This window comes from Erpetoichthys calabaricus, chromosome 14, assembly GCF_900747795.2.
Source record: "Erpetoichthys calabaricus chromosome 14, fErpCal1.3, whole genome shotgun sequence".
Lineage (NCBI taxonomy): Eukaryota > Metazoa > Chordata > Cladistia > Polypteriformes > Polypteridae > Erpetoichthys > Erpetoichthys calabaricus.
The window spans coordinates 6,077,146-6,093,927 of NC_041407.2; the positions used below are offsets into that span (position 1 = coordinate 6,077,146).

Genomic DNA, 16,782 nt, shown 5'->3' on the forward strand with positions numbered 1-16,782 from the left:
CCTTATAAAACTAGAGGGTCCCCCACAGTTCCTGGATGTCATGACTCAGCCCTTGTTTGGGGTTCCAATTCATGTTTTATGTAATCTTTGTTCATCTTGGGTTCTTTCGTATGTATTAAGATTTTTTCTGTTTATTTGCCATTGCTTGTGTCTACGTTTCAGTGCCTCGGCTATGTTCCATGTGTTTGGTGCGCCTGCCAATCACCGCCAGGAACTGCCCTATAAATTGGAGGGTCTCCCAGAATTCCGGGTGGTTCATTTCGAATGCGCTATGGAGTTTTGTTGAGTTTCTGTGTTTTTTCCCTGTGCTTCTGCTTTTTGATGTTGCTTTGGGATTTCAGTATAGCAGCCTTGGATTGTGTTGTGTTTCAAAGCAGTAAATGTAAAGTATTACATGTAGGAAGTAAAAATGTTAGGTTTGAATACACAATGGGAAGTCTGAAAATCGAGAGTGCCCCTCATGAGAAGGATTTAGGAGTCATAGTGGACACGACACTATCAACTTCCCGACAGTGTTCAGAAGCCATTAAAAAGGCTAACAGAATATCAGGTTATATAGCGCCTTGACGTGTGGAGTACAAGTCACAGGAGGTTCTGCTTCAGCTTTATAACACACTGGCGAGGGCTCATCTGGAGTCCTGTGTGCAGTTCTGGTCTCCAGGATATAAAAAGGACATAGCAGCACTTGAAAATGTCCAGAGACTCGGCTCATTCCAGGGCTACAGGAGATGAGTAGAAGATTAAGAGGAGACCTGACTGATAAGTTTAAAATTATGAAGGGAATCAGTCCAATGGATCGAGACTGTTATTTTAAAATGAGTTCATCAAGAACACAGGGGGACAGTCGGAAACTTGTTAAGGATGAATTTCACACAAACATTAGGACGTTTTTCTTCTTATAGACACATGGAATAAGTGACCAAGTCGTGTGGTGCACAGCAGGACTTTTGGGACTGTCAGAACTTCAAAACTGTTCTTTTTGGAGGAATTAAGTGGATCGGACCGGCGAGCTTTGTCTGGGCTGCTCTTGTCTAAATCTTTCTAATGTTCTTGGAGGCCCTTGACCTTGTAAGTGCGCATGAGTAAACTCTTCCCTGAATGGCCAAGTTCTTCTTATGAAAGTGACAAATCCATCATTTTGCAGACTGAATCGGCAACCTTGCACCACAGGATTGGGAATGGGACAGGGTCTGTTTTGGAAACGGTGGGTCTTACCTTCTTAGAAGGTGAAAGCTGGAGGGCCATGTCTTCAATCGCTTTTATTAGCAGCATCTGAGCTCTGAAAAAAGAAAAGAGGATGTTCTTCATACCCGATGTTATCTCACCATTTTGATGTTATCACTAGCCCATTTAGAAGCCATGTGAGAGGGGGTTGTGATGCCCCCATTACGTCTTACAATTAGGAGGACAGTCACCCTCATAACGATAAAATGAATAAAAATGTACAAAGACACCATAACATTTTAGAAATGAATTGGAAAACTACATCAAAGACTACATCTATGGATGAAGGAAAGTCGATGAATGAACTGGACATGAAGTCCAGTTATGGTGTTTTTAAGGTGACTCATAAATAGAACATGGATGCTAAGCTAACCACTACTTCCTTGACCACACCCATTCCTGTTCCATTTTTTGTGAATTTCGACCACTGCTTCTGGATGCAACTGCACGAAAAGTCAGTAGTGACGTCGGTGAGATGTCAACGTACAGTACCAAGGGTCAGAAGAAAGATCATATACTCAAGTGGAGGAGATTTTTTTTTTTTTAAGGGAAAATGAAAATCACAGTACAGCCTGGAAGGAGACCTGAGCAAACCTCAGCAGTACCTGTAGTAGTTAGGGATGGCTCCGCTGTCGAGGTCCCTCATGTTGCAGGGGTTGACATGGCTGGCCTTCCAGTGGCCCTCACCCCGGAACACAGTGTCGGTGATGTGCAGGATGTCATTGCACTTGACTCGCATCCCCACTCCCATCTCCATTTCCATGTTGACGCGGATGTAGAACGAGTCCCCTGACGTCACCGCTTTCGTTTCCAACTTGCTGAGGAAACTTTGATAAACTGCAGGTGAGAAAGAAGGAAGGGGAGGAGTAAAGAGAAGGAATTGGACCATGTAGAACACACCATGTGAACACAGAAAGACCAGAGCTACAGCTGGTCCTTGGTCGCTACCCGTAAGTTGCATAACAGACTATACAATTTCTACAAGATTGGATGGAGTAGGCAGCACCATTCCTGGTCCAGGCTTTGGTTATGTCACGTGTGGACTACTGCAACTCTCTGTTGGCAGGTTTCACCAAGCCACTGCAGATGATTCAGGTGAGGTGGGCACATGTCATGCCTCTTTTCAGAATACTACACTGGCTCCCTGTAGCAGCAGACATGTTCAAATCCTTAATAGAGGCATCATCTGGTTATGGATGTTTTGAGTCATGGTATCCCCCTGGTGTAGACTTTCTGCTGATGACATGGTGTTGTGTAGCACCAGAAAAGAGGACATGGAGAGGAAGCTGGAAGAAAGGAGAATGTCTTTGGAAGACAGAGGACTGGAAATAAATAGGTAGAAGATGGCAGAATATCTGAGGTTCAAGGATGATCACAATTTAGAAGTTAGCCTACATGGAGATCTACTGAATGGACTGGGAAGAAGTTTTAATATCTAGGATCAGTGGTAGCCCAAGATGGAGAATTAGATGCAGAGATAACCCACAGAGTGAACTGTGGATGGAACAATTAGAAGAAGGTATCTGGAGAATTGTAGTAAAAGTTAACAGTCAGGTTTTTAAGATGGTGGCTGAGACGCGGGCAGTAAAAGGGAGCACAGCAGGAGAAGTAGTTGGATGTGATAGAAAGGAGAAGGTTGAGATGGATATGTGGAGTTACAAAAAAGTACAGAATATGAAACGAGATAATCAGAGGTACAACAAAAGTAGGAGAGATAACTAAGAAAGTGCCGGAAAGTAGGTTGAAGCGGCATGGACGTGTGATGAGGAGAGAAAATGAAGATTTGGGCAAAAGACTGATGGGAGTGGAAGTCCAGAGGAAGAGAAAGCAAAGGCAAAGCGGTGGTGGATATATAAAGTAAAAGGTGTCTGAAGGTAAAGGGTCTTGACTGGCGAGGAAGTGCAGGACCGAACTGTTTGGAGAAGGTTGATCAGGCACATTGACCCCCATATAGAAGAAGAGGAGGAAGAAGAAGATTAATTAATGGATCAACACCTGACACTTCAGAGATCCTATGCTCCTTTTCAATCACTCAGGTCTGTAATTGCGCCTGGTAAGTCCAACCCTTCATGGTGTCAAATTTCCGTCTGGATTATCTTCATATATACCTCCTGGCTGGTGGAACGAGTTGCCCACCTCCTTTCGAGCTCCTGACTCCCTCAGTGTGTTCATGAAGCATCTAAAGACTCTAGTTTGGGAAATTTGATATTAGCTGTTAGGTTCTCGTAAACCAAGAATTGTATTTTGTTCTGAGCTGTTCACTTGTGGTGACCAATTTTGTCCCCTTGTCCCATCACACTTGTTCAGTCTGATGTTAACTCCCTCATGTTGATCTCTGTTGCAAGTCGCTGTGGATAAAAGTGTGGGCCAAGCAAATAAACATACATTTAAATGTAATCTTCAGAGGGGACCCTGCCATGCGCTCTTTCCTGCCAGTCTAGCATGTTAAAGCAATTCCGTCTGCCAGGGCCGCACCATCTCCACTCAGAACTGGCTTCAGCTAGATAATGGAATTCAAATGTGTGCCCCATTACCCCCAAAGCTCACTTTTTCACCTGCTATACCATTTGGTAAGGATATTAAGAAGTTGTCCACACCCTGTGCCATCTCCACTACCTCAACACAGCAGAGACATTTAACTGCAAATATAACAGAACACCAAAAGAGTGGAAGGGCTTCTTTAAAGTGTCAAGAATAGAAAGGGAAGAGGAAGAGAATGAAAACGGGGCCTTCGGAGGTTTCCCCTCACATCAAACACAAACCTCACCTTTCATGTTGGGCCGAATGGAGAGCCAGCAGAAGCCCTGGACCTGCTTCAGTACCCATCTGGCCTCTTCCAGGGTGGCTTCCTGCAGGACGGCCTTCATCGTTTTCTTCTGGAGTTCATATTCAACCTTTGAAGAGATTTCAATTCAGTTTGATTTAGCTTCACCACAATTGCAAAAGAACATTTGTGGTTATCCAACGTGTGAGAAACCTTTTCTAAGGTATGGTGGTTCCTAAAATCACCATGGTGTTTGAACCTGGGACTTGTGTCGCTGTGGTTGTGTCTCTGGTACTGCAACGCCCCCTACTGGTCACACCTTGTATGACAAAAGATGTCCATTCTATTAACAGCAGGAATGTATTACTAATTAAGAAAATGGTCAGAATGGAAACCTGCAGCCCTCCAGGATCTGAGTGTGACACCCTCCTTCTAAATCTGAGGTGCCTTCTCCAGTTTGTATTAAGAACGGAGTTTTCTTGCAATGCTAAGGAGCCCATGGTGGCATTAATATTGCAAGCACAATAAAAAAAACCTTGTGACATCTGAACCCCGGAAGTGCGGGGTGGTGGTCATCTGTTAAGTTTTACTCTTCTACATTCCTTGGACCTTCAGTAGCTCATTCTCAGGGCTCAAAGCATAGCCAGCTGGACACAAGTTAAAATGATTATACTTACGGCAAGGATCTGGGAGCCCGGTTTCAGTCCCACTTGATCGGCGTGGGACCCCTGAGTGACCGAATGCACAAAGATACCGGACTCGTTGCCTCCAACTATTTCAATCTGCCTCAGTAGCTTGTCGGCCGAGAAGGCGATGATGGTTACGTGGCTGGGGACCCGCGTCGCTGGCTTCCTTGAGAATAGAAATACCCTGCATGGAGGAAAGAAGAATTGTAAGAGCCACATCTGTGAAGGTAACCTTAATAGGACATTTACCAAAGTTTTTTGCCTAATATGAAGAGCAGGTAGCCTTCACATAGATAATGGAAGATTCTGTTTACAGTTTAATGGAATGTTCTTAATGTTCTGCTAAGTTAGAGAGCTAGAAAGAAACACAAACTGCTAAACAGAAAGGCATTAAGGCCACAGAGTTTTCTGACCGTTATGTATGGAAGTCGAACGTAGGTGCTAGTGTATGCGATAACAGACACAAATGTAACCCAGATGCTTAAGCTTTAACCAGAATATCACAGACGAGAACTTTCTTCTTTATTTTTTCTTTTTGTGTGAACTGCTTGCTTTGAATTTCACCAAAGCATTTCAAACGAAGACCCTTGGACTGTGTGGTGGTTTTTGCTAACTGCTTGGTTGCCTTTCTGATAGCTTCATTTGGAACTATTTGGAAACCCTTGTGGCGGATGGCCGGGGCCCTTACTCAGCTGAGACACTGGGATAAGGGAAGGACCGGAGGAGAGAGCAATCTGCAGGGCATCGCCTCCCCCGTCGACACTAGAGGGCAGCTCTCCTGGGTGGCTGTGGCACCACGGATTCCCGCAGGGCACGCTTGGGCGTTGGGGTTTGGCACAGCCCTATTGGGTTCCATGGGGGCCGCCAAGGGGGAGGATTCCTGGTCTGATTAATGAGCCACTTGGAAGACTCCCAGATCTAAAGAAGCCATCTCACTCCGTTTGGAGAGCCAGAGTTGGCAGGAGGTGGATGAAGCTTGCCTGGAGGAGTGGAGGCAGAAGGACAAAGAGAGGTGCTAGACTGGAACTTGTCTATCTGTGTCAGGATAGGGTGGCTGTATGCACTGCGGTGGTCCACACCCTCCACAAACGCAGCTACAAGAATAAAGCTTGCGTCGGAAGTGACATGGATGGAGCCCATAAAGTCCTTAACTCAATAATTCAACTAGCGTATATCCTTGCGTTTAAGTGCTCCCGCGGATCTCACACCCTTGTACACCTTTATCATAAGAGCATCCCTCATCTCTGATGGACCATTCGATCAGAAGAAAATATGAAGCTGGTTTTAAATTAAACATCATTGAAGTAGCGAAAGAAATTGGTAACTACGCTGCTGCAACAAAATTCGATGCGTCTGAGAAACTGGAGTGACATTGGAGGAGGCATATAACGGGCATATAAGTCAGGTGGTTCTGATTTTATGATCGATTTTTCGAGTTTCAAGACCCGACTTATACATGAGTATATACGGTAATCATTAAAAAAAATTACGAACACAACTGCTTAATCAATAATTCAACCGATCAACTAACCCTATGGACTTGTCAAATGAGATTTACTAAATAATAAAATGCTAAGGCTAAGTGTGTGTGTGTGTGTCTGGTTCCTATAAGCAATCTGATTGGTCAGTTTGGTTTCAGTGACGCAATCGAAAGAAGATGCGAGACACACGAAGAGGAGTAAAGGCATAGGAAGAACGCTGAGACTCGTCTTCAAAGGCAGAAAATATCAACGCGGACCGGAGGAGAGAAAGGAGCCTTGAAAATAATGACGGAGTCTGAGAAGCAGGCAGGAATGAGCAGCGGTCAAGAGAGGTTTAGACTCATACGGATATGGAGGTAGGCGCTGAAGGTAACATGGCTAATAATTCCGAAACAGACGAATCAATCGATAAGAAAATCTATAGATAAAACTGCCAAGTGTACACAAATACACACCTACAATGGTGGGCAAAAGTAGGTTTACAGTTGTGAGTACGTGAAACACAGTGTTTATTCTTGTATTATTATTTATTAATTATTGTATTATTTATTTGTATTATTGAGTTATAAAGTTAATAAAGCTATAGAGTTGATAAAGCTATTGTAATAATCATAACCTGCATGTCTTTTTCCATACGAAGAACTGTAAGCCTACTTTTGCCCACCCCTATATATACAGTATATGTATATATTGTTGTCATTGGGAGGAACTGCAGGTCCACAGGTTGAAATGTTGGAGCGCCAACCCGGTCGTTTCCATTTAATTGAAATAAATGATCAAACCAAACGTGTGCTCGATGGCACCAAACAAACAAAGAGTCAGGGTGCTTGCTTCCAGAACCTTTCTTGGCTGGTAAAGCCTTTCAAAGTTGCAGTGCAGTGATGCGTTCGCTTAAAGAGTGACTCCTCCTTCTTCTGGGAACCACAGAATATATAGCGACAGGACTGGAAGGGGCGGAGTCAATTGCCCTTACTGGGCGTGTTCTTGACAATGTGGAGGGAACAAAAGAGGGTAAGATTAACTTCAGCACCCCTTTTGACCTGGGGTGGAAGTACATACCTCAGAAGATCCGGGAGGATGAACCACTGATGCACATGTGTGACCATATATATATATATATAATATAAAATAAATATATATTGTCACACATGTGCACCACCATCCTATCTTTGGTGAGATAAGCAGTTCATCTGCAGAACAAGAGGGGTTGCTGGTGCAAACATTACCTTCTCCTTACTCCTCCGCAGCCAAGAACAGATGTCCCCCGCCCCGCCTCCCAGAGAAAGCCACGCCCCTTCCTTTCCCAGAAGATGGCGTCAGATATCGAATTGACACTTGTGAAGGACAGAACTCCCAAACGCGTGCCCTTGTGAGTTGACTCATGCGTTGCGTGTTTTGTTTGAGCCGTTTGTCAACTGTTTTTTTTGTTCATGTCAAAAGGGGTGACCAGGATGGTCCTTGGCATTTCAATTTATCTGCTTTTCCAGCCACCATATGTATATACCCACGCATATACACCAGCGTTCAAAACTTTGGAATCATCCAGAAATGTTTGTGTTTCTGATAGAAATTGATATCTTTTATTTTTTTTAATCAAGGTACCACTGATTTAAAAATAGAAGACATTATTAATCCTAGTTAGTTAGGCGCCGCCGTGAGTGGCAGCCTTTCCAGCAGCTCCATGTAGGACTTTATCTTCTTTATCTTTCTACCTTTTTCTCTATCTAATCATTCCTACCACATTCTTTTATGTGGACTTGTTTTCTGGACACTTTTTACTACTTGTGAATTTCCCCTTGGGGATTAATAAAGTATCTATCTATCTATCTATCTATCTATCTATCTATCTATCTATCTATCTATCTATCTATCTATCTATCTATCTATCTATCTATCTATCTATCTATCTATCTATCTATCTAATGTTTCAAATGGCTATTACTGCTTGAAATGACTGATTTTTAATTTATTATTCATATATGATAGCAAAGCCCCATTTTTAGCAGTAATTCCTTCAGTGTCCTAATTGTAAAGTCTCTTAGCATTTAAATCTGATTAATTAAAGAGAAGCTAACTGGTTATTAGAGAAACCTTTGTAATCGCATTAGTACCACTGACTCCTGGTACTTTGTTGACTAAATAAAGTTAATTGTCTTTCCTTGGGTTGCAAGGCAGTTCTGGGTCCAAAAATGGCCAAAATGAATCAACTTTCTGAAGAAACATGTCAGTCTATTGTTGTTTTTCAAAAGGAAGGTCACTCCATGCAACAGACTTGACCAAGAAGAAACTGGAGATTTCACACAAAGGTGTCCACCATTGACTTGAGTGAAGATGACAAGCTGAATCTAATCAGGGTAGACGGAAAAAGCAAGAAGGCCCAGACGTAGAAGTCCATCAGAGTGTGTAGCAGGAGAAGCAAACGCCTTACCGGCTGCCTCCTCAAATGCCAGCGTCGCCTGCAGTGTCATTTGCTGTGCGTGGTGTTGGCCGTCACCGTCATGCTTGGGTGAGTGGAGCTCCAGTTTATTCATTTGCCCTGAAGATCCTTGTTGTCTTCCTCGATTTCTCCTGATGTAATGGATGTGCTCTCCTTCCTTTGCAGTGGGGTGCTGCCAGTCGGGCCTCTTATCCTGTCCATCCTGTGAAGCTCTCACAGACCACGCTGTCCAATCCTGCCAGTGAGGAGCTTTCTGCACTTTGCTAGAATATTTTCTCACAGTCTTTCTAATGGCCAGTGTGTGACTTATTAAACAGTAATAGTTTATTTTCTGGACCCCCCCAAAATTTTACCTAGGATTCCCTTTATTTTACATTTGGTCAAAACTAAAGTCCAGCAGATCCACCTTGGGAGTTACCCCATCGATTATATGATTTAAGATTATGCTGGAGTCAGAGGCCACCAACCCAAAATCAAAAATGGCATCTCCTTGAGCTTCAAGACCACCCGGTCAAAATCCAACCAGCACTTAAACGCATATCTGTCTGATGAATTTTCCCAATGAGGACCAATACGTAACAACATTGCACTTGGATTTCACAAGGTCGAGTACCCACCCTATTCCTGGATTGCTGTTGTCTCTGGAGTATGGAGGTTGAGGCTTCACTGGAGATTTGACTGAAATTGTAACAGAAAAGAGAGTCGGTCACCAGAAGACATTAAGAGGAAGAAGTGACAATTTATAAGTTAACCAATCAAAAGAGCTCTACATAAGTCATTATTTTGTTTTGGGGTCCCACCAGGATTCGTCCCAGCCTTGTGCTTTGGTAGCTGCTGCAAAGCCATGACATCAGACTATGCCGTGTGATTGGTGGTCCCCTATCAGCCCACGCTGTGAGGAGTGGCTTCTGAGAGCCCATGTAATCCAAAGGTCGCAGGTTTGCAGCGGACCACTAACAATCCAAATGTCCAAACTCGGATGAATCTTGGTGGACGACACTGTGGCAAGTAATAAGTCAGGCTGAATGGTATCAGAGAAAGTAGATGCAAAAAATGAGAACACGTTACCTTCAGGCACCATTTCAAATTCACTGCCGGAGTCTGTTGCAGAGCTGAAATGAAAAATACGATAGGAAGATAAAAAGGAAGATGAATCACCGTGACTCCAAGACTTAACGCAAACCTCCACCGAAACCCATTCAGATATTTTTAGGAAGGACATTTGGTCATCAGAAGACCTCTGGCATCTTTAAGGGGAGAACATGGCAATGTACCTGTTCAGCGATCCAACAAGATCCACATTGGTCATTGTTTGGTCATGGAATCCACCACGATTGATCCCAATTGGGACTTTTGCACTTTGGTACTGGTCAGCCATGGACTCATGAGGTCTGAGCACTAGAATGTTCTCCTGTACCAACTGCACTTCAGCACAGCTCCACCACCCCGAAGCTAAACGTGTTCAGGCCCGGCCAGTAATTGGAAAGCAGGCCATCTGGGAAGAGCTTGTGTTGCTGCTGGCAGATGTGGTGGTGTGGCCAGCAGAGGGTGCTAACCCTGTAGTCTGTGTGTGTGTATAGATCCCAATGCCGCAGTGGCAGTGACGGGGCTGTAAATACGGCGTCATCCTTTGGAAACGTAAAACCGAGGTCCTGACTCTCTGTGGCCGTCAAAGACCCCACAAACGGAGATCCTGACTCTCTGTGGCCATCAAAGACCCCACAAATGGAGATCCTGACTCTCTGTGGCCATCAAAGACCCCACAAACGGAGATCCTGATTCTCTGTGGTTGTCAAAAACCCCACAAACGGAGATCCTGACTCTCTGTGGCCGTCAAAGACCCCACAAACGGAGATCCTGACTCTCTGTGGTCGGAGAAGACCCCACAAACGGAGATCCTGACTCTCTGTGGTCAGAGAAGACCCCACAAACGGAGATCCTGACTCTCTGTGGCCGTCAAAGACCCCACAAACGGAGATCCTGACTCTCTGTGGCCGTCAAAGACCCCACAAACGGAGATCCTGACTCTCTGTGGCCGTCAAAGACCCCACAAATGGAGATCCTGACTCTCTGTGGCCATCAAAGGCCCCACAAACGGAGATCCTGATTCTCTGTGGTCGTCAAAAACCCCACAAACGGAGATCCTGACTCTCTGTGGCCGTCAAAGACCCCACAAACGGAGATCCTGACTCTCTGTGGTCGGAGAAGACCCCACAAACGGAGATCCTGACTCTCTGTGGTCAGAGAAAACCCCACAAACGGAGATCCTGACTCTCTGTGGCCGTCAAAGACCCCACAAACGGAGATCCTGACTCTCTGTGGTCGGAGAAGACCCCACAAACGGAGATCCTGACTCTCTGTGGTCGGAGAAGACCCCACAAACGGAGATCCTGACTCTCTGTGGTCAGAGAAGACCCCACAAATGGAGATCCTGACTCTCTGTGGCCATCAAAGGCCCCACAAACGGAGATCCTGATTCTCTGTGGCCGTCAAAAACCCCACAAACGGAGATCCTGACTCTCTGTGGCCGTCAAAGACCCCACAAACGGAGATCCTGACTCTCTGTGGTCGGAGAAGACCCCACAAACGGAGATCCTGACTCTCTGTGGCCGTCAAAGACCCCACAAATGGAGATCCTGACTCTCTGTGGCCATCAAAGGCCCCACAAACGGAGATCCTGACTCTCTGTGGTCGGAGAAGACCCCACAAACGGAGATCCTGACTCTCTGTGGCCGTCAAAGACCCCACAAATGGAGATCCTGACTCTCTGTGGCCATCAAAGGCCCCACAAACGGAGATCCTGATTCTCTGTGGTCGTCAAAGACCCCACAAACGGAGATCCTGACTCTCTGTGGTCAGAGAAGACCCCACAAATGGAGATCCTGACTCTCTGTGGCCATCAAAGGCCCCACAAACGGAGATCCTGATTCTCTGTGGTCGTCAAAAACCCCACAAACGGAGATCCTGACTCTCTGTGGCCGTCAAAGACCCCACAAACGGAGATCCTGACTCTCTGTGGTCGGAGAAGACCCCACAAACGGAGATCCTGACTCTCTGTGGTCAGAGAAAACCCCACAAACGGAGATCCTGACTCTCTGTGGCCGTCAAAGACCCCACAAACGGAGATCCTGACTCTCTGTGGTCGGAGAAGACCCCACAAACGGAGATCCTGACTCTCTGTGGTCGGAGAAGACCCCACAAACGGAGATCCTGACTCTCTGTGGTCAGAGAAGACCCCACAAACGGAGATCCTGACTCTCTGTGGTCAGAGAAGACCCCACAAACGGAGATCCTGACTCTCTGTGGTCGGAGAAGACCCCACAAACGGAGATCCTGACTCTGTGGTCAGAGAAGATCCCACAAACGGAGATCCTGACTCTCTGTGGTCGGAGAAGACCCCACAAACTGAGATCCTGACTCTCTGTGGTCGGAGAAGACCCCACAAACTGAGATCCTGACTCTCTGTGGTCGGAGAAGACCCCACAAACGGAGATCCTGACTCTCTGTGGTCAGAGAAGACCCCACAAACGGAGATCCTGACTCTCTGTGGTCAGAGAAGACCCCACAAACGGAGATCCTGACTCTCTGTGTTCAGAGAGACCCCACAAACGGAGATCCTGACTCTCTGTGGTCGGAGAAGACCCCACAAATGGAGGTCCTGACTCTCTGTGGCGGTCAAAGACCCCACAAACGGAGGTCCTGACTCTCTCTGGCGGTCAAAGACCCCACAAACGGAGGTCCTGACTCTCTGTGGCCGTCAAAGACCCCAAGAGCAGGGTGTATCCTGGTGACCGATGTTTGGAATCACAATGACATAGCAACTGGATGGACACACAGACACTTGTCCTCTTATTAAGGTGGATTTTTTTTATACTCTGTCTATTGCTTTACTTTTCTACGATGGTTAAAACCTTCCATTTGGCCGGGAGGCAAATGTATGGAAGATTTTATTATGAAAAACAAAAAATCAGCCATGAGTTCCAGTCATACGCTCTGCATTTTATGCAGTGACTTTCATGTAGAATACTTAAAATGCAGACGTTAGTAGAAACAAGTGGAGGTCCGCTTTCAGGTGCCAGATGAAGAGAGGCGAACTCCACGAAACAAGCAGAATAAATGAAAAGATCAGACCTAAAGGGCAGCAGGCCGTGGCCGTGGGTAACATGAAGGGATGAATGAAAGGCCAGCACTGGTGTGGGACAGAGCTTCAGAGGGAATGCTTGAGCTGCTGTTGCCATATTGGTATGCACACCACAGGGATACCCTTTAGAGGAGCCACATACAGGGCAGGCGGGCGGTGCCAGTGCACTACAAGGGACCTGATGATTTGATTTTGGTGCCAGGCAGGCTACCCTGTTTCAGGGAATGCTGTGGACACAGGACTTGTTCATTCTGCTCTGCTGCTGCCCTTTCTTCTTTACACCACCCTGCTGGTCTTTGTTTTATATAGTGTGGTTGAGAGCGGGCATCATCACAAAGTCAATTACAGGGCTGACAAGATGACAACACAGTAATAACAAAGAAAAACACAAGAAACCAAACCCTGCCAGGTCCTCGATGGACTTTAAGAAGGAAACCCAGCAGGCACGTGTGTCAGCACTTGATGAGGCAGCGACTGGCACAAACAGTGCCCCTCTGGACCCGTCATCCCCACAAATCCCAACATTCCCGTACCTCGAGAGTACAGGATCTTCATCCTCCTGATCAGCCTGTCTTGGCGGTCGCGTCAGGTACGACTGGTAGCTGCTGAATGAGTACGTGTCCTGCTCGTTTAGTGACGTGAAACTCTGCGTCAAAAAAAGAAACATTGAATGGCGTCAGCCCTGCAGCTCATGAAGATGAAGGGCTTTACCAAAACTAGGCCACTACCAGATTCATCCAGGGGTCATTTGAGAATCACCGGGATCACCACGGGGTGACGTCAGGACCCTCAGGATCGAAAATCTCAACAGGGCACCACTGAGCACACAGCAAAGTCCATCTTGATCACAAATCAAATCTTAAGAAGCAAATTCTTATGGGAAAAATGGGCAACAAAAGAAAAACTAAAACAATTTAGTATGGCAAAATTCATGGGGAGTGTCCTGTCGCAGAACTTAGGAGTGTGCCATTTGTTAAAACTGGATGGTGGGCAGCTCAGTGGGTACAATGAGTCCGCAAACACAAAATACTGTCATTAAAACACAAATTATATCATGGCATGTCTATCTATGTGTCTGCTATATAGTGCCTTTGCAATCTGTCTGTCTACCTATCTGTTATATTGTTAGATAGATAGAAAAGGCACTATATAACAGATAGGTAGATAGTGCTTTTCATTATCTATCTATCTGTTATATAGTGCCTTTCATTATCTATCTATCTATCTATCTGTTATATAGTACCTTTCATTATTATCTGTTAGATAGATAGATAATGAAAGGCACTATATAACAGATAATGAAAGGCACTATATAACAGATATATAGTGCATTTCATTATCTATCTATCTGTTATATAGTGCCTTTCATTATCTATCTGTTAGATAGATAGATAGATAGATAGATAGTGCCTTTCATTATCTATCTGTTAGATAGATATATAGTGCATTTCATTATCTATCTATCTGTTAGATAGATACATAGTGCCTTTCATTATCTATCTGTTATATAGTGCCTTTCATTATCTATCTATCTGTTATACAGTATATTGCCTTGCATTATCTATCTGTTAGATAGTGCCTTGCATATCTCCATTTATCTACCCATTGTGCACAGCAGATCTGATTCTGACCTCAAAACTGCCAATGCTGCTCTGTGGAGAGGAGGGACAGACCGCCGGCATTCTCCTGAGTGGTGGTCGCCTGTACTCTGCACCTTTAGCTGGATTGTCATTGCTCTCTGAAGACTGTGGAGGAAACAGAAAAACACAATGACAGGGGACAAGTCCAGAAGTCAAACCTGCCAAAAATAAAGGTAGAGCTGGGGGGTCAAACTGAGAGCCCAGGGGGCCGCGGGTGAAGTGGCTGCATGTTTTTGTGCCTCTGCCATTTTCGTAATTGGTAACCAATTGTGGCCACTAGGTGACCAGACTTTGTGAGCCCAACTTGCTTTTTTAAGATTCAGGACCCTTAATTGTTTCTTGTGGCTTAACCAGCAAGCCAAACAATAATGAGATTGAAAGGCCAGCAGGTGATGTGCTCTCGTGATGCCATGGAGTGTCCTTCACACAGTGTCTGATTCAATATAAAGTGGCAAAAGAAAAAGTGAAGGCCTATGAAGAGTTGACGTCCTCTGGTCCAGAAAACATCAGGATGGTCCTCTCATGAAAAAAAGAAGAAAATCATCAGCTTTGGAAATGTGTGGTGTGGTAGAATGAGACCCCTAAGACACCACAGAATGTAATAATGAGTTCCATCAACAGCAAGAATGGGCTTCACATTAACAAATGGGTTGGCCTGAAAATGGTGGGTTTGAGACCCCTGACTTAGCTGATCAGCTTTTGGCTCACTTTGCATCTCATTTTGGTCGTTGCATTGCAGTCTCGTTTTTTGCCCCCCTGGTTTATGTCTATTTTCCATTTTTTTGGTATGCTGTGTCAGCACAGAAATATACAATTTGAAAACAAACATTTAAAACTCATAAAACTGAACTATGAAGTAAACAATTATACATGTCCTGTTGGATTATGGGATTTGTAAAAGCAGTTTGTGATGCACCATCTGTTGGAATGACAAATACAATGCATTTTATTACTGAAAATGTGATGCACCTTCTGTTGGAATGACAAATGCAATGTGTTTTATTACTGAAAATGTGATGCACCTTCTGTTGGAATGACAAATGAAATGTGTTTTATTACTGAAAATGTGATGCACCATCTGTTGAAATGACAAGATACAATGCGTTTTATTACTGAAAATCTGATGCACCATCTGTTGGTTTGACAGAGAAAGAGAAACCGGATAGACACACAGACACATCTTCTTTTATTAGGGTGGATTTATTTTACTTTGATTGGGTCAAGGTATATTATTAAGCACACCTGGTGTGGGTGATCACCTTATGTCCACAGAGGTTAGAAGGTGAGAGGGGACACCTGCTATAAAAAGCAGCACGATGAGTGGGCACCCACTTTGGCAATTGGCACAGGTGTAGCTTAGCCGTCAAATATACTTGTACAGAGCTAGTAAGGCTCTTCACTTAAAGCAGCTGTCCACACACAGGGGGCGCTATATAGTAGATATACCTAACACTCATAAAATCAATGTACTGCAGTTCACAGTGACTATAGTGTAGGCGAACCAAAATAACAAACAGGAATTTCAAAGATAATATATTCAAGGTGCAGTGATAAGAGCACCTGAATTGGGATTGCCACATTCCAACAAGGGTTAGCAGCTGAGGGGCAGGGGTTGCCTCCAATAAAACCCGCCATGGTGTGATGTCGGCACTTGTTCTGACAATTCACACAAGTGTAGCTTAACTGAGACTCGATTTTTTCATCAAGATGGGCCTTTGAGATCTGGAAGACTCGATCATTTCATTTAGTGGGAAATGGGCTCCTCCTTGGAGGTTGTGGTGGGTGGAGTCTTCATTGTTTCATTTAGAGGGCTCTGCGTTAGAGAGTGTGGTGGGCGGAGACTTGATCATTTCGATTAGTGGGCTCCGCCTTGAAGATTTTGGTGGGCGGAGACTTGCTCATTTCATTTAGAGGGCTCTGCTTTACAGACTGTGGTGGGTGGAGACTTGATCGTTTTGTTTAGAGGGCTCCGCTTTGGAGATTTTGGTGGGCGGTGACTTCATTATTTCATTTAGAGGGCTCTCTGCCTTAGAGGCTGTGGTGGGCGGAGACTTGATCATTTTGTTTAGAGGGCTCCGCCTTGGAGATTTTGGTGGGCGGAGACTTCATTATTTCATTTAGAGGGCTCTCTGCCTTAGAGACTGTGGTGGGCGGAGATTTGATCATTTAATTTAGAGGGCTCCTCCTTGGAGGTTGTGGTGGGTGGAGTCTTGATTGTTTCATTTAGAGGGCTCTGCGTTAGAGAGTGTGGTGGGCGGAGACTCGATCATTTCGATTAGTGGGCTCCGCCTTGAAAATTTTGGTGGGCGGAGACTTGCTCATTTCATTTAGAGGGCTCTGCTTTACAGACTGTGGTGGGCGGAGACTTGATCGTTTTGTTTAGAGGTCTCCGCCTTGGAGATTTTGGTG

General features: G+C 45.0%; 1 protein-coding gene across 2 annotated transcripts in view; it reads right to left on the reverse strand.

Moving 5' to 3' along the window:
- Positions 1-16,782, reverse strand: part of card14 (caspase recruitment domain family, member 14) — a 46,219-nt gene that overhangs the window by 12,495 nt on the left and 16,942 nt on the right. For both annotated transcript variants that reach the window (XM_028818662.2, XM_028818659.2), the window contains exons 11-18: positions 14,365-14,478; positions 13,267-13,379; positions 9,661-9,704; positions 9,210-9,270; positions 4,666-4,858; positions 3,992-4,118; positions 1,830-2,061; positions 1,216-1,279 (exon numbers count right to left, since the gene is read on the reverse strand). In XM_028818662.2, the coding sequence (XP_028674495.2) occupies positions 1,216-1,279; positions 1,830-2,061; positions 3,992-4,118; positions 4,666-4,858; positions 9,210-9,270; positions 9,661-9,704; positions 13,267-13,379; positions 14,365-14,478 (948 nt within the window). The remainder of the gene's footprint in view (positions 1-1,215; positions 1,280-1,829; positions 2,062-3,991; positions 4,119-4,665; positions 4,859-9,209; positions 9,271-9,660; positions 9,705-13,266; positions 13,380-14,364; positions 14,479-16,782) is intronic.